At 52.2% G+C, this 25,625-nt stretch overlaps 1 protein-coding gene across 9 annotated transcripts in view; it reads right to left on the bottom strand.

Moving 5' to 3' along the window:
* TMEM63C (transmembrane protein 63C) overlaps positions 1-25,625 on the bottom strand; it is a 76,332-nt gene that overhangs the window by 34,235 nt on the left and 16,472 nt on the right. For 4 of the 9 annotated variants that reach the window (XR_005363596.1, XM_038545400.1, XM_038545392.1 and 1 more), the window contains exons 2-5: positions 21,282-21,424; positions 2,878-3,036; positions 2,258-2,337; positions 1,782-1,863 (exon numbers count right to left, since the gene is read on the bottom strand). Coding sequence is in view for 8 of the 9 variants with exons in the window: in XM_038545400.1 (XP_038401328.1) it covers positions 1,782-1,863; positions 2,258-2,337; positions 2,878-3,024 (309 nt within the window). In the remaining variant the exon portion in view is untranslated. Of the gene's footprint in view, positions 1-1,781; positions 1,864-2,257; positions 2,338-2,877; positions 3,037-9,223; positions 9,360-11,851; positions 11,995-21,281; positions 21,425-25,625 lie in introns of all 9 variants that reach the window. The other 5 variants (XM_038545394.1, XM_038545393.1, XM_038545398.1 and 2 more) reach the window with 5 other exon arrangements.

Below are 25,625 nucleotides of genomic sequence, written 5' to 3'. Positions count from 1 at the left end.
CACAGCAAGGCACCTGCACTTTATCCCAAGAGCACCAGGAAGCCATTGAAGGTTGACACCAGGGAATGTGTGTCCCCAGTCATGGGGATCGCTTTGGATGCAGGTGGAAACGAGTGGGGCAGGATTGGTTAGGCGCCACCCTGGTCATCCAACAAGAGACTGATGGGGGCCTGGCGGGGGGTGTGAGGGGAGAGCTGGAAAGGAACAAGGTTGGGAATTTGACGACCATACACCTTCCCATATCAACATCTTGGTAATGGACTGGCTGTCCCTGGGGGCCTGGGCCCCACCAAGGGGGTGCACCTGGGTGGGCGGTAGGCAGAGTCTGAGACCAGGGATCTAGGAGCAGGTAGGTGGAGGGATATCGTGGCATGTTTTGGACATAATCAATCCCAAATGCCTTTACAATATCCATGTGGAGATCTTTTGAAGGCCACTGGATAGATGTATCTAGAGCCCAGAGGGAGTTTTAATTGGAGACAGAAAAAATGTAGGAGGGGTCTGCAAAAAGATGGCAGTTGAGGCCATGAGTATGGGTGACACTGCCCAGGAGAGCGAGGAGGGGGTCTGGGACCAGCTGTGGAGGAGGAGCCCACAGAGGGGACAGAGAGGAACAGGCGGGTGGCAGAAGGAAACCCAGAGAGTGTGATGTCACAGAGGCAACTGCCAGCACCTGTTCAAGCAGGGGACAGTCTACAGGGCCAGATGTTTCTGAGAAATCAGATGAGATGAGAACTCAGGCAAGTCCATCAGACTGCATGGGGTGGGACAACCGATGACCTATCTAGGTGGGATGGAGGGCTGGAAGCCCCAGTGCCAGGGTCGAGGAGTGAGAGTGAGGAAGTAGAAAGCACAGGTGCAGGCTGCTCTTTTGGTTTTGCTATGATGGGGCAGAGGGAGACAGGCAGGCATGGGCTGTGGTAGGGCCATGACTGTCCCCGCCACCATCTGTAACACCCCGGCTCTGCCCCAGGACGGGGTAGTGCCTTCCCTGCCCCTTTGGGAGTTTGTGCACTGACCACTATCATTATTTTATTTTATTTTATTTTATTTTATTTTATTTTATTTTATTTTATTATTTATTTTATTTTATTTTATTTTATTTTATTTTATTATTTTATTTTTTATTTTTTATTTTTTTTTTACTGACCACTATCCTATGGGCATCTGTCTGCGCATGTCTCACCCAGGGAGAAAGCCCCATGAAGCAGGACTTGCTACATTCTGTCCCCTGCCTGGTCCCCAGACCAATGTGGCTCAGAGCAGGTGCACCATGGCAACCAGCTAAGCAAATGGACAAGCTCGGGTGGGGGATTGGCGTCTGACAGGCAAGAGAAGGAAGAGGAGATGGGGCTCCACCGAGCAGAGTTGGGTGGCAGGAGGTTAAGGGAATCCCTGCCTGATGTGAGGGATTTCCTATGTACAGGGGGAGGTGAGTCCTTGGCTCAGAGTGGGGGCTGTGATGAGGGTTGGAGACTTGAGAAGAGAGGGAAAATTAGTTTTAAAAATCCTTTTAAAATATTAAAATTAAAAATATATATATTAAAATTAAGGAACTCTTGCTTGGCACCCTAGGATGTAGGAATGGTTAATAGCTCCATCTTTCCTATGGGGAAACTGAGGCCTGGCAAGGCTGAGGAATGCGTCCACAGTCGCGTTGCCAGGTTGGATGTAGCTGGCTGCAAAGCCCCTGAGTATAATAGGCCCACTTCTGCCTGCATACGCAGGGCTGCCGCCCAGAGCCAGGAACCCCCTGGACCTAGGCCCACCCCAGCACTCACCTTGTCCTTGTGTTCCATCTCTAGGGAAATATCTGAGGGAGACGTCTTCTCACTCTGCTCCCCGTAGATCAGCGAAGTCAAGCTGCAGCCAGGAAAAGCAGTGAGCAAGGAGGCGGGAAAGGAGAGAAAAGGCCTCAGGCCTTGCTGTCACTCTGGCTTCCCGGCCAAGAGCTGTGGGACCCTCCTGCCCGGTACCAGACACGCCTCAGCTAGTATGCCAAGCACACAGCTCTGGGGACAGACAGTAATCACTCCTGTTGCCGGGTGCCCAATGTATCTTGGGAGTCACAGGATCCAGAAAGTCTGAGATCTGAGAAAGAAGTGGCCTCATGTCCAGAGACGATGGCCCCTCCCACCAAGTTCTCTTCCTACAACGAGGGTCAGAGCAGGGGCAGGAGTCGGTGCCGCTGTGCCCTGGTGGTGGCGGCACATCCCCCAGGGGAGCAGACTTGTCCTGACCCTCAGCCTCCCCTCACCTGTCATTGTGTATCAGCAGAGCCAAGCGCCCGTAGTCCCACGCAGCTTTCCGGAGGAAGGAGTAAACCAAAATGATGACCTACAGGGCAGGGAAGTAGGGGGAGAGATAGGCCTTCTGTGTGGCTGGCCTCTGCATCCCCATGGGGGAGACCCTGTCCCCCAGGTTCCCAGGAGCTCCCTGGGCTCCCCCACAAGGTGGCCAGCTCTGTTAGGGTAGAGGCCATGCCTTGTCTCAACTCTTGGATGCCCAGCACCCAGCAGCTTCCCAGCACAGAGTGGATTCTCAGAGTTTGCCGAATGAAGGCATCAGTGTCAGGTTTGGAACTATCCAAAAAGAACATTCTGTGAAGAAATCAGCAAGGGGAGAGAGAAGGGAGGCCAAGGGCACTGGCTAGGTGGGCCTCTGGATAGTGGCGCATGGAGGGGAATCTTAGGAATCTGTCTATTCCTGCGGTCCCCTCTTCCCAGGGCTGCCCGGGATGTGACTGACATTCAGAGGTCCCCACCACCAGGGCTGGTGTGCACTTGGAGAGCTGAGACCCCCCCCCAGCGTCACTTGTGACAGTTGGCCAGTGTGCCCCTCCCTGCCTCCCTGCCCACCGCAGAGCCCAGGACTTACCACCCACAAGAAGATGTTGAGGATGAGCACGGTGGGGATGCCCCCAAAGGCCTGCCCCTGCAGGACAGTGCTCCGAGATTGGAAACATTCATCTGTTATGTTCCGTGTCTTTTCTACCATATTCAGGTTGCTCAGCGGGACAGCCATCCTGGGGGCTCCCTGGTGACAAAATGGATGCTCAGATCAGACAACAGAAGCCCTCTCACTCTGTAAATGCAGAAGCCCGCCAGGGTGATGGGGCAAGGTGTACCCAGTACCCATCAGACCCAGGGCCCACAGCCAGCAGTTCCCTCAAACCCATCCAGGGCCGTGATGGAAGAAGAGCCCGGATCCCCTGGGATAGTTTTTATTTTGTACCATTTGCTCCCTTGACCAAAAGAGTTGGCAAAAGCACATCCAAATGGATCTTCTTATTTCTACCTTTGTGAAATCTTTCTTGCATATAAATGAACAGACTTCACAAAGGCAGGTAGGACCCCAGAGTAGAAGTATTCAATTTGGAGAACAGAACTGCATTTGTGGGATGCCCATTCAGACAGGGTCTGACATCCTGTGATTCTCTGATCCAGTTTCTAGGAAAGGAAGGTTCCTAGGACAGAATGAGGTAAAGCTGCAAAGCGCCCAACACATAGCAGTGCCTCAGTAAATGTCACTATCTTAATGTCGAATGGGAACCAGAGAGATCAGCAGCTTGCCCAGGGACCTGAGCCAATCCATTGAGGGCTCATGGTCATGGGCATCAATATTCTCCAGACTTGGGGAAGAATGGGAAGCACAGATGAAAACGGGAAGTGACTGGTAGCTGCTTGAGATTATCTGAGAAGTCGTTCTGGTTTTAAAAGATCATTTGTTTTGGCTCCAGACCTCATCTCACTCTAGGAACTCTTTACTTTTCATCCAAGAAAAGTGGGCTTATTCATTCATTCCTTCATTCCACAAGTATTTAGGCAACAGCTGCCTTGTGCAAGACCGATGCTGGTGATGCATCAGTGAACAAAGGTCAGAGAGAAACCCCTCTCTTGCAGGATCCTAGTGGGGAGAAGCAGTACAGGGGTAAGGGCGAGCTTAGAATGGAAAAGAGGGAGACTGGGAAGGCCTCACTGGGAGGATGACATTTGGACAAAAACCTGAAGAGGGAGCAAACCCCACAGCAGGCACAGCAAAAGGCCTGGGTGTATAAGCTGCTTGGAGTGTTGAAGAAGGGCAAACAGGCCAATATGGCTGGATAGGGGAGAATGAACAGGACGGAGCTCGAGCCAAGGAGTGGCACAAAATGACTTACGTATTACAGGGATCGCTCTGACCCGTGGTTTGAAGATAAATGGGGGAGGGCAAGCAGACGAGTAAAAACGGAGAGGTAATTAGGAGGAATCTGTAGCAAGCCAGGCAAGAGGTAACCAAAGCCAGGACTGGGATAGAAGCAGAGGAGGTGGTGAGAAGTGCTCAGATTTTGGAAGTATTTTGAAGGCGAAGCCAAGATTTGCTGATAGAAGGGATGGTGGGCGGTGGGGCAAAAAGAGAGGAGTCCAGGATGACTCTGAGGTTTCTGGGCCCAGCAACTGGAAGAGGGGAGGTGCCGTTATTGGGTGCAACAGCCAAATAGTGCACGGTAGGGGGTGGTCAGGAGCTGGGTACTGGGCATGCTAAGTGGATATGCCACGTGGGTGGCTGGATACATGAGTCTGCGGCTCAAAGGAGGCTCAGGAGACATAAATGTGAGAGTCAGCAGCAGACAGATGACTCTTAGTGGCATAGGACTGGATCACCAAAGGAGTGAGCGCATGGTGAGGCTCAAAGTCTGAGCCTTGGGATGCTCCATCACAGGGAAGTGAGGTAGGTGAGGAGGAAACAGGAACCAGACTAGAAGAGCAGCCATCGAGGAGGGAGGAATAATGGGAAAGGGTGGTGTCGTGGAAGCTAAGTAAAATGTCTCCAGGAGAACCAAAGGGACCAGTTGTAACTATGTGGTCAAGTACGATGACAATTGAGAATTAGCCATAGGTAAAGCAATGTGGAGGTTTAGTCAGTGGCCTTGCTGGAACAGGTGCAAGAGAGGAGGATGCCAGGAGATGTGGAGCCAGTGGGTGTGAATGATTCCTTCGAAAAGGAACAAGAGTTTGGAAGTGGTTATAATGGGAGAAGCAGCAGTATGTGGCATGCCAATGGGAATGGTCCAGTAGAAAATTAAAAGCTGGTGATGTGGGAGAGATGGGGCATTGCTGGAGCAATGTGAGGACGTGGGAAGGGCTGGGAGCCGGCTCACAAGTGGAGAAGCTGGCCTTGGCCCAGAACTGGATACTGACCGAGAGCAGCAGGAGAGAGGCAGGTGCACAGGTGGAGCTCGTGGGCGCGCCCTCCCACGGCTTCTATTTCTCAGCCTCAGAGGGAACAAGGTCTCAAAGGTGACTGTGCAATGCTGGTGGTGGGCAGATGTGGGATGTTTGAGCACAGGATAAAGGCAGAAATAGAAGTCTAGAGGAGTGATGGAGTGAATGGATTTCAGGAATGTGGTAAGACTGCCAGGCAGCATGAAGGGTCCACTGAGGTTCATGGTCTTGAATTTATAGCCAGAGCAGCCAACTCATCAGGCATTTCTGCCAGCTGTGCTCATCTGGGTGGCTGCAGGTGTGGAAGAGGCAGACAGCTCGACCTAACCAGGCTAGAGGTTTTCCCAGGTAAGTATGAGAATAAGAGAGTTGGAACTATATATGAGGGAGTAGTTTTAATGACTGGCCAGGTAAGGAGAGAAAGGAGACGAGATGGGCGAGGGATGGTGACAGGTGTCAGAGGTCCGGGGAGGTGGAACTGTGGAGCATAACAGACCGCGAGCTGACAGGGAAACAAGCTGTTAGAAGGGATTGGTTACAGACAGTGAGAAGGTCTGGGGCATGACCACGGAATGAATGGGGGAGTGGTGTCAAGGAACTGAGAGGCTGGAATGTCCTTTGTGGATACGTGGATACAGAAATCTGTAAGAATGGAGACCAGACGAATACTGGTGTGACAGTGAGGCAGGAGCTGAACTCTTCTGGGAAGGAGGAGACTGACCTAGTGATGCTTCAGGATAGCTGGTGCCTGTACCAACTCCCCTGTACCAACGACGGGGAGTGGGATGTTCAGGCTGATACCTTAGGTCCAAGGAGCCAGGAGGAAGAAGGAAGGAAGAAGACTCTGGAAATCACAAAGAGGAGCAAGGAAGATGTCTCTCCCATCCCCTGGCCTGAGAGGGTGGTAAGGGAAGTCCTGTCCTGGGGAGTCTCAGGTTCCAGTTTCCGGTGGGCAGGTGAGGTGCTGCAGGACCCAGGGGTGTTTCTGGGCTCTGTGACACTGAATCCCAGTTCAATGCTCACTGGCCACCTTGAGCAAGCTACTTATGGTCTCCCTGCCTCATTTATTCACCTGTAAAAGGGGGGTGGTGTTCGTAACTAGTACCCCCTTCACAGTGCTGCCAAGAGGGATAAATGGATTAAGACTCATCAGTCATGGAGGGCAGCCTGGGTGGCTCAGCGGTTTAACGCCGCCTTCAGCCCAGGTGTGATCCTGGAGACCCGGGTCGAGTCCCATGTCAGGCTCCCTGCCTGGAGCCTGCTTCTCCCTCTGCCTCTCTCTCTCTCAGTGTGTGTCTCTCATGAATAAATAAATACAATCTTAAAAAAAAAAAAAAAAAAGATTTGTCAGTCATGGAGAACAATGCCTGGAACACAGAAGTACCACGTAGGCGCTTATCGAATGAAAAGCAGACCCAGAGCTGAGGGGGGCGGGGGGCGGACAGAGGAACGCTGGCCAGAGTTGGGGAAGCTTGGGGGATGAGGATGGAGAGAGGAATAACGGTGAAGGTGCTGGTGTGCCGGACACAGGAGGTGGCCTGAGGTCTGGGGCTCCCCGTGCTAACTCACAGATAATACAACACAAGAGCCCACCCCCCTGCCGCTCAGATTAGCCTCTAGCTGGAGTGGGGAGCCTCTGGCCTACGTTTTTCTGCTCCTCTTTTGGCCTCGGCTGCCCACGGTTCTATCACCCCAGGTCACTGCTTAGCTCAGGCACACCAGCATGCTCAGCTGAATGTAAACTCATAATGGTTTACACTGAACACAGTACCTTTATTTATTTTTTATTTTTTTAAAGATTTTATTTATTCATGAGAGACAGAGACAGAGAGGCAGAGACACAGGCAGAGGGAGAAGCAGGCTCCGCGCGGGGAGCCCGACGTGGGACTCGATCCTGGAACTCGAGGATCAGGCCCTGGGCTGAAGGCGGGCGCTGAGCCGCTGAGCACCCGGGTGTCCCCAGCACAGCACCTTTAAATGCGGAGCCCCCCCGGCCGGAGAAGCCCGAGGACGACCGCGGCAGCGAGCTGCAGTTCTGCCGGCGGCCGCTGGGGGAGCCCGCGCGGAGGGAGCGGCCGGGCGGCGGGGGCGGCGCGTGCGCGCTCGGGAGGCCGGGGGTGGGCGCGGCCCCTCACCTGGGGCTCTTCTGCACGGAGGGGCCGAGGCGGGCCGGGGGCTCCGCGCACCTGCGCGGCAGCTGCGAAACAGCACAGGCGGTGCAGGGACCGCCGGACCCAGGGCCCCGGCCGCGTTCACGCGGCGTCATCCCTCAGGGCGCCCCGCCTCGCCTTTAGGCCCCGGATCCTCAGCCTTCATCACGGGCGTGTTTTGCAAATAGCTTTTCTCGGCCTGTGCCTCTTTTCGTTTCCTTCGCGCTCTCTCAGGAGCGCTGCAGTTTCGGATTTTGACAAAGCCCAATGTAACAAGCTGTCTTAATATGGACCGGGCTTTTGGCATGGTGTCTACGAAATCTTACCTACCCCGAAGTCTTACTAAAGATTTTCTCCCTGGGGCGCCTGGGTGGCTCGGGTCGTGATCCCGGGGCCCTGGGATCCAGTCCCGGGCATCTGCTCCGCCAGGGAGCCCGCTTCTCCCTCTGCCTGTGTGTCTGCCTCTCTGTGTGTGTCTCTCATGAATGAATAAATAAATTCTTAAAATAAGAATACAGATTTTCTCCATTTTCTTCTAAAAAATCATACAGTTTTAGCTCTGACACTAAAGTTGAGGATGAAAAAAAATAAAGTTGAGGATGCATTTTGAGTTAGTTTGCACTGAACGGGAGGTAAGGGACTAAGTTCATCTTTCAGCATGTGGCTATCTGGCTACCCAGCACCCTTTGCTGGATTCTCTTCTTTCTAAAAGGAGGGGAATGGCTGGGAAGCCCCAGTCAGGGCTATCTGGGGGACAGGAGCCAGGCCAGGAATGTGAAAGTGCTTGGTGGCCTGCAGCACATCCAAAAGGATGTGCAACTTATTATTTGGCTAATCCTGTGCATGATAAGGGAAGGGGAGAGGTCCTGGGCTGAGAAGAGCTCTGGCTTCCATCTGGCTCTAAGGAGGTCTGAGTCCCGGATGCTGCTCTTTTCTGCTCAACTCCCACACATTCATTCACTTCTTCCAAAAGTGCCCCCCTTCCTCCTTTCCTCGTCTTTCCTTCTTTCCTTCCTTCCACAAAGAAGGGCTGAGTACCTACCATGCACCAGGCATCCTGCCAAGCTCTGGGGGCCTGGCAGACCTGGTTCCCACCCATAGGTGGCTCCCAGACTCACTGGGGAGACACGTAAGCATGCCAGGCACACGTCGCCACACACTCCAGCACACCTCGATAGCTCAGGTAAACACAGGGGCCATGGGGTGGGCCTGCCTCGAGTGGTCAGAGAAGCCTTCTGCCTGGAAGTAACCTCCAGGCTGAAATGTGAGGAGGTGGGATCGGCACAGTGTGGTGGGAAGCATGGACAGAGGGAACCACATGGGCCGAGACCCAGAGGAGGCACAGAGCGTGGTGCTTTGGGGAATGTGAAAATGAACAGTCATGGCTAGAGTGTAGGATGGATCACTGGTGTGTTCTTTTGTTTGTGCATTTATTCATTCAACAGGAATTCCTGGTGTATCTACTCTTGCCAGGCCCTGTGCGGGGCCCAGGAAGTACAAATGTGAGGTCTTCTTCAGGAGGTTCCCATCCTTTGGGATTTGGGGAGAGGACTGCTGTTGGGTGAGTGGGGCCCCAGCAGCAGTTTTGCGTGGGAGGGTCTCTAGATACAAGGAGCAAGCATCTAAGCTCAGAGTGGGCTGCAACCCATTGGCACGGCAGGGCAGGGACAGGTGCAGCTTGGGCAGCACCGGGCAGGTGAGGGAAGCGGGTGAGGGAAGGAGGTGAGGAAGGACAAGAGGGAAGAGAGAGAGCCCCGCACCCACCTCAGCACTCCCATCCCTCCACCCCATATCCTCAGGGGCAGGCAGAGGCAGGATGAGGGAGGCTGTGGTGGAAACCCAGAGCATTGCCCGGCCTTTTGTCCTCACCCCTAAATCATGCCTGGACCCTCCTTTCTGGAGAGCTTTCCTCCTTCCTTCTTTCTAGCTCCTGGGTGTGAAGAACCGGAGTAGAGAGCTTTCTGGAGACCAAAGTATCAGCACTGGAAGGAATGAAACTTGGAATCTGAGGAATATAAAGGAACATAGAGCAGGGGCGCCCACCTGGCTGGTGGGGGCAGCAGGGGACTCCTCATTGGGCATTTCACAGCAGGGCAGTGGGAAGAAGCAGACCATCCGCAGCCAGACTGTCTGGGCTGAAATCCCAGGTCCACCCCTGCTAGCTACATGACCCTGGACAGTGACCTCACCTCTCTGAGCCTTGTTTCCACCTCTGGAAAGTAGGGATAACAGGCGCACTGCCTCACAAGGTTATTGTGAACACAAAATAAGCGAATTCACACAAAACCCTTTGCAGAGCGCTTGAGAGAGAGAGGGCTCACTATTTGTACTGTTGTCACTGGCACTAGCTTATCTGTGACATGGTGGTGAGGGCCCCAGACTGGACCATTCCTGGGTTCTGGCCACCTACTCTGTTCTGGAACAGGCCAGGGGAGAGATGTGAAATATGGGAAGGACTGTCCAATACCCCATAAACTGCAGCCTGTAGGTGGCTGTTGCCTCTGTTCTTCCTGCGAGGCAGAGACAAATGTCAGCCTTGCTTTCTGGGCCAACGAGGGGCAGGGAGAGATGGTGGTGATGCTGGCTGGTGAGTCAGGATTCTCAGCCCCCTCCTCAGTGGCACATGCCCTCTGATGGGGAAGCACATGGCCTTCCTCCTTCCCATTTCTCCCTAAGCCTGGCCTCCAGTGGCAGAAGCTGGAGGTTCAGCCCTCCCAGGTCTAGACAAGGTTTACTCTGCCAAGGGGGCAAAAGCTTTGAAAAGAACTAGCTCTGGGGGATCCCTGGGTGGCGCAGTGGTTTGGCGCCTGCCTTTGGCCCAGGGCGTGATCCTGGAGACCCGGGATCGAATCCCACGTCGGGCTCCCGGTGCATGGAGCCTGCTTCTGTCTCTGCCTCTCTCTCTCTCTCTGTCTCTGTGTGTATGTGTGACTATCATAAATAAATAAAAATTAAAAAAAAAAAGAACTAGCTCTGTATTTATTAGTCTCCTGGTCCATCGTTCACCCCCTTCCTTCCAGACCTGGCCTGAGTTCAGCTACTGCTGTCCTCAGTAGCCAGGCCAGCGCTTTGCTCCCCTCTCTTCATCTTGAGGCCAAGGCCTCTGTGTAAGGAGCCCAAACACCCCTGAATCCCAGAGCTAGGATGGTCTAGGAAGCCCTGGGAATTGGGGATGGGGAGAGGAGAGCAAGCTTACTAATAGCTAACATGTATGGGACACTTACTATAGAAGTTACATTTGAGTTACAGTTCACTTAATTCTCACAAGTACCAGTGGGTACTAAAGTCCTCCCTAGATGCAAAAGAAAATGAAGGCCTGGACAGGTTAAATAACTTGCCTAAGGTCCTGGAGCTATTAAGTGGCAGGGCTGGCCTTTTAACCTGGGCACTTTGCAACCCTCTGCTCTCTACCTCCTAGACCCTCTGGACCTCTGCTGGGCTGGCAGTGCCGGGCAGGGGGCCGAGGAATGGAGTGACCTCGCTCAAGCCCTAGTCCAGGGATTGAATCTTGCCCAGGCTGTCAGGATGGTGCATGGGAAAGTGCCCTAGACTGAGGCTCTGGGTCACCTGTGTGGCCTTGGGCAGGTGGCTTCTCTTCTCTGGGCCTCCTGTCTACAGGATGAGGGGCTTCTATAGTTCTCCAAGGGCCAGACTGGACCATGGATTCCAGATGTCTCAGAGACACAGCTTGCAGCCACCTGGCCTGTACTTCCTGGCCCTGCCCAACGCCACCATCCCCGTGAGTTCTCGGGAACTGATCCAGAGAGCTTGCAACTTGGTTGGACAAGCAAATCTCAGTAGGCCAAATCCATGTCCTAGGGAAAGAAGCTGGGTGGGGAGGTCACCCCCGCCTTGTCCTGTAACCCTGTCCCCCCTGCAATGCCAGAGCACCTGCTGCCCCACCCACCATCTAGCCTTCTTACTGGCTTTAACACTTTTCATCACTTTTCTGCTAATAACAGGAAAGATGATTTCCCATGGCTTGTGACCTTAAATGAGCTGGAGCCCTTGGCTATGGGCAGCCCCCTACCGTACCACCTCCCCTTCTTCTCTGGGTCTCTCCTCATATTCCTTCCACACACCCTGCTCTCAGATCTGCATCCCCGTTTCCAGGGCCAGCTTGGCAGCTGGTTTGCAGGGGGACCCTGAGTAGAGGGAGTAGGGAAGTAGGGTCACTCCATGGAGGGTTCTGGTTAATGTCCCTCCCCTGCCACCATGCCAGCTGGCCACGAATCTTCCTCACCCTAAACCACCCTGAATCTTAGTCTCCTCATATTGTCACAGTGAAGGGGGTTTTACCCAAATTTACACGTGAAGAAATGGTCGTCAGCAGGCTAAGAGGCTTGCCTCTGACTGGGGAAAGTGATGGAACAGGGATCAGAACTGGCTCCCCCTTCAGTGCTCTCAGGCTTGGATTGGTGATTCCTCAGCTTGGGGCTCGGGGGTAGGACACACTGGGATTCCCCCAGAAGGTGTTTCGTAGATCCAGATACTCACGCCCCACTCCAGACTTTAAGAATGAGAACATCCACTCCATTTTTAGGTGCAGCCAAGAGAGAGAAACACCGGCTTAGGGTTCCCAGGATTATCTGCATCTAGATAAGGCATTCTTGCAGATCTAAAAGATTTTCTGATTCCTCCTAAAAGGAAGGAGGATGAGGAGATGTGGCCCATGCAGGAAAGTAGCTCAGCGCCACTTAAATCCTACTGCAGCCGGCAGCTCAGGACGCTGGTCCTTACATTCTGCCCTGGAGAGACCTCCCCTTCCCCTCGGCTCTGTGGGAATCTGCGGAAGGTTGGCTGGAGGTCTACAGGGGCCCACACCACCCCTTCACTTGAACCCTCAAACTCCTGCCTCTCTCCCTGGGCCTGAGGTCCCTGGCCTGACCACTTCATGGGGCACCAGGCCTGCTGTCTGTCCTGTCTCTGTGTCTCTCTGAGCTTCACCACTTTTTGCACCCCAGGTCTTTTGGCTAGGGTCTTTGCAGCTCCTGAGTCCAGCTCAAATCCTGCTCCCCTAAGCCTCCCACCCTCCAGTGAGCGGCCCTGGGTTGCACCTAGTCCGCACCCTCTTTACACAGCTGGCCTTTGCTATCACTGCCTGGAACTCCTTGGCTTTTCCACGGATGTGAGCAACTAGCTCTCCCCCTACCCCCAACTCCACAGGTTCCTTGATGGCAGCCCATGTCATTGTGGTTCTCCCACAAGGACCAACATGTGGTAAGCCTCAATGAAAGACAGACAGTCCTTCACCCAGGGCCATACTCAGGGGCAGGGAATAATAAAATGTGATTTGGATATGTTTGCACAGCATGAGTCACTCATTTGGCCCCGTCCCCATGCCCCACCTACACACCGTGGGTTACCAGGTCTCTCTCCCTAAGCCATAGCATGGAGTAGAGGGGATATATGATTTGGGGGTCAGGAAACTGGAATCTGGCCCTATTAATTGCAACCTAACCTACTGCCACTCAGTTTTCCCTTCCATAAAATGGGTATAATCATGTCTGTTTGGCCTCCACAAGGGCAGCTATGACAGTCAAAGGAGATAGTATGAGGAGACTCTTGTGTAAATCATGAGCACTGTAAATGTTGGTTTGCCGCCTTTTCTATCCTTTTCCCAGGACCGAGGTCGGTCTTCCTCCCTCAGCTACCCTTGAAGCCCCAGCACGGGGTGAGTGGACTGGGGTTCCACCTCGCTGTCAGGTCTGCTATAATAATAAGGCCGCCAGCCGCTGGGACCAGCAGGAGGACATTCAGCATTGTGCACAGCACCGCACAGAGTAGTGCACTTCTGCGGCCGCTGTCTCTGCCGGGGCTCTGCGGGCAGGGCCGGGCAGCGCTCGCTGGTGTCCCCATTACAACAGCTACCATCTACAGAGAGAGTTTGACGTGCCAGGTGCTGCGCCAAGTTTCTTAATGAATGCATCATAACAAACCTATCGGATCACGTGTTAGATGCACTCGATGGCCTTCAGCATCCATTTCGCCTCGTTCTAGTGGACATGGCTTCTACAAGCTAGAAAGTGAGACACCACATGTCCAACACTCCCTTTGTCGCTGGGACTCTGATCCAAGTCAGGTTCCATCAGGGACACATGCCACAGTCAGATTTACAAGGTGGGAAGGGGGAGGAGGCATCCCCCCAGCCCTGGGCTCAGGCTGTGTTCTTCCCACAAGCAATGTTGAGGAGAGGAAGGAGTTTCGGCAGGAGATGGAAGCTCCAGCCTGGCTCCTAGAGATGGGGTGTGGGGGTGGGGGTGGTGAGAGGCCACCATGCCTAAGGCTGCAGGGGATCCCTGACCCCTGGCTTGCAGGTGGAGGGATGTAAACTCATGGCTCCAGGAATCCATTCTGGTTTTTGGTTGGCTCTGCTCCTTCTGACACCTGAGCTCCTAGCTCCTGGGCTACTCCAGGGGTAGGTCCTCCTGGCCCCAGGGACCCCTCCAGCCTTATCTCCCTTGTCTCTACAAGAAACCTCAGCCCCCACCAAATGGGGGGGCCCCTCATCCCCTCACAGGCCTTGGCTTTCTCTGCTTCTTCCATTATTCTCCCGTGTGGAAAGGCCTCTTGATCCTCCCTGAAGAAGAATGCTCCACTGCCAGGCCCCATCCACTTCTACTTCCCCCAGGCAGCCTTCCCCCAGCAGCCCCTTTCTCCCCTCAACCCCGTAGCCCTCAGTTATCCTTTCCTGAGTTCTCTACTGAGTTGTGGGTGCTGGGGAGGACAAGATGTGTCTCTTCCTCAAACCTCGATCTAGAAGGGAGTGAGAAAAGCCGTGGCTAAGAGGCAACTACAACACAGTGTGAGTGAGGGGCTCTGCTGCCGCAGCAGGATTCATACACAAGGGGGCACTGAGCCTGGTCTGGAAAATCCAGGGAGCCTTCCTGGAGAAGATGAACCTGTGTTGTTCTGCAGGTTGTGATGGAATCAGCTGGAAGGGCTTTCTGTCACTTTTCTTAACTTGGCCAACAAGGCCTGCCTCTTACTCCAGCTCCATCTTATGTAGCAGTCCCCTTCTTTTATCCCCTGGCCTCATCTATCTTTCCCACAATGCCCAGAGCATGCCACCTTCTCTCTTGCCACCAAGGGCCTTTGAATAGGCTAGTCCTTCTACCTAGAGTGTTCCTCCCTCCCACTAGTTGACTCATCCTCTCCTAGTTAATCTCAGCTCAATTTTTGCTTCCTTAGGGAAGAACTCCAGGCCAGGTCAAGCCCCCACATCCCATGCCTCAGAGCATCTTAGGCGACTAACAGCATGACATTTAGGTGTGGTCCCTAGGGACCCAAATCCTGTCTCTGCTATTTATAAGCTCCATGTCTTTGGGCCAGTATCTTAGCTTCCCTGTGCCTCAGTTATCTTATCTGTAACATCTACCTCACTGGGTGGATGTGAGGATTATATGAACCAATTCACATAAAATACAACAGTGCCTACTGCATAGCAATTGGCTCAATATAGTTAACTATTATTTTCCTTGTTTGTACCCAGACAGTTGATGTTTAGTTATGAGGTCACGTACCAAATGGCAGACTCCCCCAGGGGATGCAAAGCTCTGCGATGGCTATGCTTGCTTAGTATTTTCTCTGCTGTGTTGGTCAGAACTTGGTGCCTCACAAATGTTTGAGGGAGGGAGGAATGACTGGCAGTGGGCTACAGCAGGCCTCACTTGGCCCCCGATCTCCATCCCAGAGTGATCGGCTGGAGGAGCACCTACAAACTCTCTAACCTAAACCCCTCCTCCCACAGGTGAGCAGAGGTTGCTGCTGCCAAGTATGTCCCTGGCTTCTAGTCTCGCGGGGCTGAGCAGCCCCTGACCACCTCCATTTCCCCCTGGAATTCCACTCAATCAGTGGATTGAGGGCATGGTGAAATCTCGGGCTGAGCAGCCAGTTCTGTCTTGATTTAAAAAAAGAAAAGTGGCACATCTCCTCTGTAAGTGTCAGGGGAGCCGACAGATTTCCCCACCGCAAGCAGGGAAAGCTGCAGGCTTCAGCTGGACCCCGAGATGTTGTGATTCCCGTCTCCATGGTAACGAGTGCGCCTGAGCCTCAGCCAGCAAACACTGGGCAAAGGACTTGTCATCGTCATCACCATGCGGCCTGCAGTGGCTCTGTCCCTGGTCAAGTCCTCTCCCCCGTCTCTCATGCAGCCAAGGATGGCTGGGTTTGCCCGCAGCAGTCCCACACAGACAAGAGGGGAGAGATGGCCAGATCATCCCCGAGTCAGCCCCAGTCAAAGCGGGATGGAGGGGCGGGGCAGCGGGGCCAAACAGGCAGGAGGACACTGGGTGTCATCCCTCAGCTCCTGCTGCTGCTAGGATGGGCTCTGGTGGATGCTGTCACAGGCTGCGGAGACCCAAGGCTCTGCGGCCAGGGTGGAGCTGCAGCCCCCGCAGCCACAGACACCCCCGCCCCCCGGCGGCTGTTGATGGTTCCCTGGTGTGCAGCTGGAACCAGCCTTAACGAACACCTGCTCTAGCTGGCACCAGCCTAGGGAATGAGCAGACGGGCCGGGTCACGGCGAGCGCGCCGTCAGGTGGGAGATACCCGAAAACACGAAAGCAGGCGATCAGGATAAAGGGTAACAGATGCTCTAGTCAGTGAAGCAAGCAAGATGTGGACGGCACGTGGAAAATGCCGCCTCCTGCACGCCTGCCTGGTCTCTGGGAAGGAGACCCAAGAAACTCTTGACAAGTGGTTGCCTTCTGGGAAGGAAGCTAGAAGCTGAGAGCGGGGAGGACTGACTTTCATTATATTCTCCTTCTCACTTTTTTGGATTTTGTACCGTGCACACCTAACCAGCTCAGACAAAACAAAGTCAGACCAAGCTGAAAGGTGGCACCGTGTGCTAGGCGCTAGAGGAGGATGCGACCTGCTTGGTGGCAGGCCCGGAGAGGAGGAACGGGGCAGCCTTGACATCAAGGACTCTTGTCCTCAGGATCTGAGGCTTCTCATCTGCCAGGGCTGGGTGTATCAGTACATGACCTTATTTGGAAATAGGGCCCCTGCGGCTATAACTAGTTCAAATGAAATTGTACTGGGTTAGCGTGGGCCTTCGATCCAGTGGGCATCCCTGTACGGAGGCCACATGGAGACACGGAGGAGATGGCCCGTGGACACAGGCAGAGAGAGACGGGAGGCATGCGGCTACCAGTCAGCAAGTGCCTGGGGTGCTGGCTGCCACCACAAGCCAGGAAGAGGCAAGGGAGGACTGTCCCCGAGAGCCTGCACAGAGCACAGCCGTCCCAACACCCTGGTTTCTGACGGCCAGCCTCCAAAACTGCAAGAAAACAAATATCTGTTGTGTGAAGCCACCCAGTCTGTGGTGCTGTGGTACAGCTGCCCTCTGAAACCGATACAATGGATCTGTGCATTTGTGTTTGCGTATTTTGAGGCAGATCAGTGTATTTTGCATGGGTGCATCTGTGTATGCTGCAGGGTGGTATCTGGGTGTGCTTAGGAACGTGTTTATGACTACACTTTGTGTTTGGTGTGCTTATGTGTGTTTTGGGGTGATGCATGTTTGTTTTTATGTGTGGGCATGTTGTGTATGTGTATGCATGTTCGTGTATGTGTGTGTGAACACACATGTACGTAACCAATGATCTCTCAGGTCTTTCTTAGCCCTAACATTCCAAAAGTCTACCCTGAATTTGGCTACAGAGGTTAGTGCTGAGGGGATGCTGGCCACTGGCAGTGGGGAGGGACCCCAAGATGAGGTTGGAGCCACACCCATTCGTTCTGGTCTAGGGCTGCCTGGGAAACGGGCAGTCTATGGGAACAGTGTTCTCTGCTGCACCTGCCCTATCAGCAAAAGGGTCTGAAGCTCAGGAGTGTGGGGCCAGCAGGATCCATGCCCTGGGGTCCCAGCCCGACAGCTTTCTTGGAAGCCTTCAGCAGAGCAGAGACCCGCCCCCCTCCCCACTCTACCTGCTATGAATCTGAGTTACTCTGAAACATTAGAGTGTTCACAAAGACGGCTTGTTCTACCACAGATGCTGCCGCTGCCCAAGTTTCTGATGTGGCAGGTCTGGGTTGGAGTCTAGAAGCTCCCAGGTGATCCCGACACTGCTGGATGGGGCCGCGCTTCAAGGATCACTTCGTTAGACTGTGAAACAGGTGGTGGGGCTGTCTTCGTCCTCCACCCCCTACCTGAGACCCCGGTGTGGGTATCCTGGTCTTTGAGGACAGGCCCTGGAAAGGTCAGGCCTGGCAGGCTCCATCTTATTCCCCAGTCTGTCTCTCCCAGCTGCCTGCCTGTCAACTGTGAAATCATTCATGCAGTGAAATAATGGGCCAGACTCTGTTCCTTGTAGTCAAGGTGCTTTTGGTCAAAGCACAAGATTCTAGTGGGTCCACAGACCTCAAAGGAACCATGCATTTCATAAGTGCACTCCAGAGGCCCAGTGAAGGGGTGCTGGGAGCACAGCGGAGAAGCCCTGGGCAATCTGGAAAGGCTGCCTGGAGGTGGTGTTATCCAAGGCAGAGTTGGGAGGGCAGTAGGCACATTCTTCGAGGGCTTATTGCCAAGTGTTGTGCTAAGAGTCTGTAAGCACGAGCTCTTTCAATGCTCATAACTCCAAGATGGGAGCTACTGTTACTGAAGAGACTGGAGTCTGGCAGCCACATATCCAGCCTTCGGTTCATATGGGGCTTCTGACCTGGAGTTGGGAGTTGTGGCCATAGGGAGGGCAAGGCCATGATATGCCCAGAAGAGACTGTGTGCACACAAAAGTAGAGAGGGAAGTGGGCTTGGATTATGTAAAGGGTTTCCCCAGAGAGAGTTTGGGTCCCAGATGGAAACACACCAGCCCTCGGGGCAGCAGAGATGGGAGGGACACCCAGCTCTGTCCCCATCTGGCTAAATAGGGCAGGAGCCAGGCTGGCTGCCTCTGGGGGAGTCAGAGAGAGGCAGAGGGAGGGGCAAGAGTGTAGCTGCTCCCGCGATGGGTGCGAGCCAGATGGCAGAGGCCGTGGGGCTGGCTGGCACAGCTTCACAGGGTCTGGGGGGCAGAGAGGGCCCAGGACACGAGTGGCTTGAGAATCACGGCACTATAGTAGCGCGGGCTCTCTGGCTACAGAGCTGATGGTGATGAAGGGTGAAACTGCCCAGGAATCCCAGTCCCCCTCCTTCTCTGTTTCCCCACTGCATTTATCTCCTGTCACCCTTTATCCATAGTTTAGGCTGTTCTCTGCCCTGACCCCCATTAGAACGAAGGCCCCATGAAGACAGGGCCCACGTCTTCCCCTCTCGTCGCTGAATATTGCAATGTTTCGCATAGTGCCTGGGATCCCAACAAATTCATTCATTTGTTGAATGAATAAAGAAAAACGTGCCACCCTGCACAAAGCAGCAGGGTCTGGTGTGTTCTCTCCCTGTCACTTCACTCCTGGCTTCCTAAGCTCGCACCACCAGAGCAGAAAATCCCTGTGAAAGCCACATAGAGCTCTGCTTCCTCCCTACGGAGCCTCACACCCTTGCCAGGAGTCTGGGAAGATTGGGACTGTTCCTACCCTCCGCTTGCCAAAGATAACACCACTTCCCTTCATCTTGGAATGGAGGCCAGGTGAGGAAATGTTCAACTAAGGAAAGCAAGAGGACTAGGGTAGCTCCACCCGGCAGCTTAGAGAAGTACCTCTGGTGGATGGAATAGAACAGCCACAAGACATGGAGCGCCCACCCCATGCAGGTGCTGTATAGGTGCCCTGGGCACTTTGATCCATTTTGGCCTTTCCTCAACCCTATGGAATGGGTATTATTCTCCCATTTTATAGATGGAAGAGTAAAGGCTCAGAGAAGCTAGATGACACGGCCAAGGTTTCCCCACCCAGGGTGGAGCCTGGTTTTGGACCTCGGTCTGTCCTACCCCAACCTGGCACCTGCTTTTCCATGGTACAGGCCTCTGTTGTGCTAGGGAAACTGGAGGTGCAGGGTGTGGGGCTCACCAGGCTCTCCGTCCCAGATGCCAGATCATGGGTGGTCTCTGCTGGCCTCAGCCTCCCACCCAAGCTATGGGAGCTCAAGTTCTGGCCACCAGCCAGTAATGAATGAGGACAAGGACATCGTGTCGGCGTGGCCTGAACTCATCCAAGAACGTGAGTTTCAACTGCACTCACCGCCTGCTCTGGCCTGTGCTGGGCATCTTCTCCTCACTCTGATGCGCACTGGCAAGGCTGGAGTCCAAATGGTATTCCCTGCATTTAAGGCCCCTGGCAGATCCAAGGGAAACCAAACCTGCCTCCGAGGCAGATCCAGCAGCCAACATCCAGGGGCTGCTCAAACTGGGGCACAGCTGAGAAGGCAGGAGAGCCCGGATCAAGCCTTCAGCTGTGGGGCTGTCTGCAGCTGCCCTTCTGTTCCTCAAGGACTCAGTTCGCCCACCCTGATGGTGGAAACCCTTTCTCACAGCAAACACTACTGATTCCTTATTATGTGCAAGGAAAATAATAAAGCTTCTGTTCTTGAGGCCTTCAAAGGACAGGTTAGACATAGTCCACCGAATGGGCAATGGGGAGCCTTGGACGATTTCGGAGCAGGGCAGCGAGAGGACTGCCCTGCTTCAGGAAGCAGAGTGTGGCTTTTGTCATGACCAGAGCTAATGTGTGGGAAGCACTCACTGAGTGCTGGAGGTTGTTCCGAGTGCTTTACAGATACTAACTTTAATCTTCACAGCCCCCCTGGGGTACTGTGTTATCCTCATTCTACAGATGAAAAGACTGATGCACACAGAGATTGCAAGGCCCGGGCTGGGACAGTGGGCATGGCCAGGGGAATGGAAGTGAGATACTGTCTCTGGCTAAGACTCCTTGCCCTGGATCTCAGGCTGGACCAGGAAATTATGAGGGAGACACATCAAGCACTTTGATCTGCACAGAGAAGAACTCTATCTGCAACTGCTTTTATTGATAATGACAACAATCACAGTATTCTTGGCCAATAGCCCACACAGGATAACTTCTTTGGCGGAAAAGAGATTTTAGAGACTCTCAAATAGAGATAGCTTATCACTGTGTGAGCCTGCCTTGACTACCCAATTCTTTCTTGATTTTATTAACTTAACTTGCTTAAATTGGGGAGAAAGCCTCACTGTAATGCTAACTTGGCTTTAATGCCTTCTAGCTTGGGATGTTTGATCACCACCAGGGGCCCCATCATAGAGTGGGATGAGTTGCTGGAGTCACTGGGTTGGTGGAAGGAGAGGAAGGGTGGGGGGTGGAGGGTGGGGGTTGGGGGGGGTGGGAGGGCTAGGAGGTTGGGGGAGAGACCAGCTAAGGCCAGGTAGGGGAAGAGGCAGCTGAACCCAGGAAGGACTGCCTGAGACCCAGGGCTTCCTATGTTGTTTTGACAAAATTACACCTGGGTCCTCTGAGACAGTCAGCTTCACCACCGTCAACAGCACTATTGATAGAAGTAATGCTTGAGAAGTAAAAAGAGACTGAGGTTGGAGTATATCACTGAGATCCTTTCCAGCTCTAAGAGTCTATGAAGATGCCATCTGTCATAATCCCTTCCTGAGAGGCAGGGAATTCTTGGAAGAGTTGCTTACTGGGCCTGTCCCAGACTGGGCTCAGCTGGGACCCATGCAGGACCCCAGTTTACAGCTCAACCTGGGAGCATTTCAGGGTGGAGAGGGGCAGCACAGGGGACATCCTAACCAGAGCCAGAGTAGTCTTTGGACCCCCTTCCCAGGCTTTAGGAGCCAAGGTCCCCCAGGACAGTGTCCTTTGGAGAGGACTGAGCTTTCCAGCACCCCCCTCCCACCAGGTTGTGGGTTTTGGAGGGCTTAGGGAGAGCCTCCACCCACGCAGCAGCTGGAGAGCTACAGGTCACAGGCAATGGGGCAGCCACATTTCCTCAGCCTGACAGAGGAGCTGCTGCCAGGGTCTTAGCACTGCCGGGTGAGAGGGTGGGAAGAGAACCAACCTGGATCAGCAGGTGAGGTTTGTGGCTGAGGCGGATGGGTGGTCACCGGCCCTGCCTCCTCTTGATCTGTCCTCAGGTGCTTCCCAGTGGCCCAGCCTTGCCCTTGCTTGGTTCCTGACCACGCCGGTGGCTCCTCCAGGGCTCTGTGGCACAGGGGCGACAAAACACTCTCAGGTCTCCCCAGCCTCCTCACAGCTGCTCACCCAGCCAAGGCCCAGCATGCTGGTCAGCACCTCCCCATGGGGCCTACCTCAGGGGAGTTCTCAAGGGGTGAGGGGCACCCCAGATGACCCCAGTCCACCCCCTATCTCTGCACCCAGCTGCCCATCCCTGGGGTGGGTGAGCTGGGGAGCCATCCTTCACCGTGGGTGAGCATGAGCCTGAGGGGAGGGGAGCTGTGGACAGAGCACTACACTAAAGGCACCCGGGTCTGCACTGCCATTTGCCTCCAGGCGACGTGGGAGTACCCCACTTCCCCACACAGGAGGGGTGCTTCAGCCTAGATACCCAGATGCTGCCAGCAAGGCTGAGCTGGGGAGCTCAGAGGGGCCCATCACCATCAGGGGACTTCAGCATCATTTGGGGGCTGCTTGTTAAAATGGTTTCAGGGCCCTTACCCTAGCCCACTGAATCAGAATGCCTGGGAAAGTGCCTGGGGATCTGCATTTAACAGGTTCTCCCTGTGGATGCACCTGAAATAAGAGTCGCTGGACCATATGCCACAAAAGGGCCAAGATAAGGATGAAGCTTTGATCATATGCATGAAGGAAGGGGTCATTGGTCCCTTTCCTGCAGGCAGCGCCATAGGAGCCCCGTCTCTGCAGACAGACTAGCCAGGTGCCCCGGGCAGCTGCTGAAAACTCACTAGGCCCCATTTCTTTGGGGACAAAATGAAGACTGGAGACATCTCCCTAGCCCTTTAAGATTGAAAATTATAAATATAAGAAGAGGGGAGCCCACTGGGAATTTAAAAAGAAAGTTCAGGATGAGGCACTGAAATAGTACTCTGCCTTTCCAATTGCTTTCTTCTTAAATATTCATTTTAAATTCTTTTTGTTAAGTATTTTACTTATTTATTTGAGAGAAAGAGAGAAACAGGACAAGCAGGGAGAAGACTAGAGGGGGAGGGAGAAGCAGCACCCCCCCCCCCGCAGAGCAGGGAGCCCAAAGTGGGGCTCCATCCCAGGACCCCAAGATCAGGACCTGAGTCGGAGGCAGATGCCCAACCAACTAAGCCAGTATAGTAGCACTTCTTTTTAAATTCTGAAAATAAGGACACCTGGGTGGCTCAGCGGTGGAGTGTCTACCTTGGCTCAGGGCACAATCCTGGAGACCCGGGATCCAGTCCCACATCAGGCTCCCTGCATGGAGCCTGCTTCTCCCTCTGCCTATGTCTCTGCCTCTCTCTCTCTGTGTGTGTCTCATCAATAAATAAAATCTTTAAAAATAATTAATTAATTAATTCTGAAAATAACATGCTTATAGGAATAAAAAATAAAAGCATTTAAATCAATGCACAAAATCCCCCTGCTATTCCTCCAAACCTTGGTCCCACTCCCAAACACAGTCACATTTCCCATTTTACTTTTCTTCAAAAACTTTCCTATAAATACTGACAAATACACATCTATGCCTACATCTTTATTTTATTTTTTTAAAGATTTTATTTATTTATTCATGAGAGACACACATACATAGAGAGGCAGAGACACAGGCAGAGGAGAAGCAGGCTCCATGCAGGGAGCCCTATGCAGGACTCAATCCCGGGTCTCCAGGATCACGCCCTGGGCTGAAGGCGGTGCTAAACCGCTGAGCCACCCCGGGCTGCCCTACATCTTTATTTTAAACCTAGCCAGGAACATATTCCCGGTACTGTTTTGTTAGTTTAACATACATCACACATCTCTGCATATCAGCACAGACAGATCCTTCATCTTTGTGGAGCTCATGTGTTCCATTGAAAAATGCACTGTAATTTATGTGAATCTATTCCGGTTGATGGATGTTTACATTGTTTCTACCCTTTTGCTGCAAAAAGCTGCAGAACAGCATCTTTGAGTTTTCTTTGTGTCTATGTCGGAGGTTAGCTGTAGGGTAAATACTAAGGACTCGAAGGTTAGGTGGATCTCAAATTCTGATAGATGTTTCCAAATTGTCTTCCAAAGAGGATAAACCAGTTCAAACTGCCCAGACAGGCCAGAGAATTGTCTGTTGCCCTCCACCCTCGACAACATTGTGCATTATCAAATCATTAAGCTTTGCCAATATGAATGTTGAAAAATCATATCTGGTTTCAATGTGTCATTCTGTAATTATGAGAAAGGGCAGACATTATTTTCATGTTTATTGATTGATTTGCCTTTGCATTTCTTTTTCTGTAAATTGCCTATGTCCTTTTCAAATTATCTTACTGATTTTTTTTAAAGCATGTTTTTTTTTTTTTTTTTTTTTTAATTTAAATTCGATTTAGGGACTCCTGGGTGGCTCAGTGGTTGAGTATCTGTCTTCGGCTTAGGTCCTGATCCCAGGGGTCCTGGGATTGAGTCCTGCATCAGGCATCCCACAGGGAGTTTGCTTCTTCCTCTGCCTATGTCTCTGCCTCTATGTGTCTCTCATCAATAAAATAAAAGTCTTTAAAAAATAAGTTAAATTCAATTTAGTTAACATATAGTATATTGGTAGTTTCAAGGGTAGAGTTCAGTGATTCATCAGTTGCATACAACACCCAGTGCTCATTACATCACGTGCCCTCCTTAATGCTCATCACCCAGTTACCCCATCCCCCCACCCACCTCCCCTGCAGCAATACTCAGTTTGCTTCCTATAGTTAAGAGTCTCTTATGGCTTGCCTCTCTCCGTTTTTATCTTATTTTTCCTTTCCTTTCCTTATGTTTGTCTGTTGTGTTTCTTAAACTCCACATATGAATGAAATCATGTATCTGTCTTTCTCTGACTGACTTCCTTCACTTAGCATAATACCACCTAGTTCCACCCACATTGTTGCAAATGGCAAGATTTTATTCTTTTTGATGGTTGAGTAATATTCCATTGTATGTATGTGATATATATGTGTGTGTGTATATATATATATATCTCACATCTTCTTTATTCATTCGTCTGTCCATGGACATCTGGCCTCTTTCCATATTTTGGCTACTATGGACATTGCTGCTATGGTCCTTCGGATCACTATGCTTGTATCCTTTGGATAAATACCTGGTAGTGCAATTGCTAGGTTATAGGGAAACTCTATCTTTTTTTTTTTTTTTTAAAGGAGGGATTACTTAACATCTTTCTTTTTTTTTTTAAGATTTATTTATTTATTTATTCATGATAGACACAGAGATTGAGAGAGAGGCAGAGACACAGGAGGAGGGAGAAGCAGGCTCCATGCCGGGAGCCCGACGCGGGACTCGATCCCGGGACTCCAGGACCGCGCCCCGGGCCAAAGGCAGACACCAAACCGCTGAGCCACCCAGGGATTCCCTATCTTTAACTTTTTGAGGAACTTCCATACTATTTTCCAGAGTGGCTACACCAGTTTGTGTTCCCAGCATTCCTCACCAACATCTGTCATTTCCTGACTTGTTAATTTTCGCCATTCTGACTGGTGTGAGCTGGTGTCTCAAAGTGGTTTTGATCTGTATTTCCCTGATGCCGAGTGATGTTGATTTTTAAGAGGTTTTTCTAAGCTAAGGCAATTAATTAACTTGTCATGCGTATTGCAAACTGTCATATGTCTCTTTTTCATTTTTTTATGTCATCATTGGCTTACAGAAATTTCATATTTTCCTGTAAGCAAAGGTATTTTTTTACTAGAGCATCCTAAGAATATTTGCCCATGTTTTCCACTATTACTGTTTGGGTTTTCTTTTTTCTTTTTAATCTTTTTTTCTAGACTATATTTTGGTGTAAGGAACATAGCAGGGCCCAGCTTTATTTTTTTCCTCAAGGGGCTAAACAGTTGCTCAAAGTCATGTATGAATAATCTATTTCCTCCCTCCACCCCACCACCCTCCCTCTAAGTTCAAAATCTCAATTTAACTATGTGTACAATTTGAGGGATGCCTGGGTGGCTCAGTGGTTGAGTGTCTGCCTTTGGCTTGGATCATGATCCCGGGGTCTTGGGATTGAGTCCTGCAGCAGGCTCCCTGCATGGAGCCTGCTTCTCTCTCTGCCTGTGTCTTTGCCTCTCTCTGTGTGTCTCTTATGAATAAATAAATACAATCTTTTTAAATAAATAAATAAATAAATAAATAGGCCTCCTTTTATAACTTCTGTTTTCAAGATTCATATTGGATTGTACTTCTCAAGCAGTGTTAATGTTTAAGGTAAGAGTGGTCA

This window comes from Canis lupus, chromosome 8 (assembly GCF_011100685.1).
Source record: "Canis lupus familiaris isolate Mischka breed German Shepherd chromosome 8, alternate assembly UU_Cfam_GSD_1.0, whole genome shotgun sequence".
In the NCBI taxonomy this organism is placed as follows: domain Eukaryota; kingdom Metazoa; phylum Chordata; class Mammalia; order Carnivora; family Canidae; genus Canis; species Canis lupus.
Note: the sequence above shows the minus strand (reverse complement) of the source record. Positions and strands in the feature narration are given on the sequence as shown.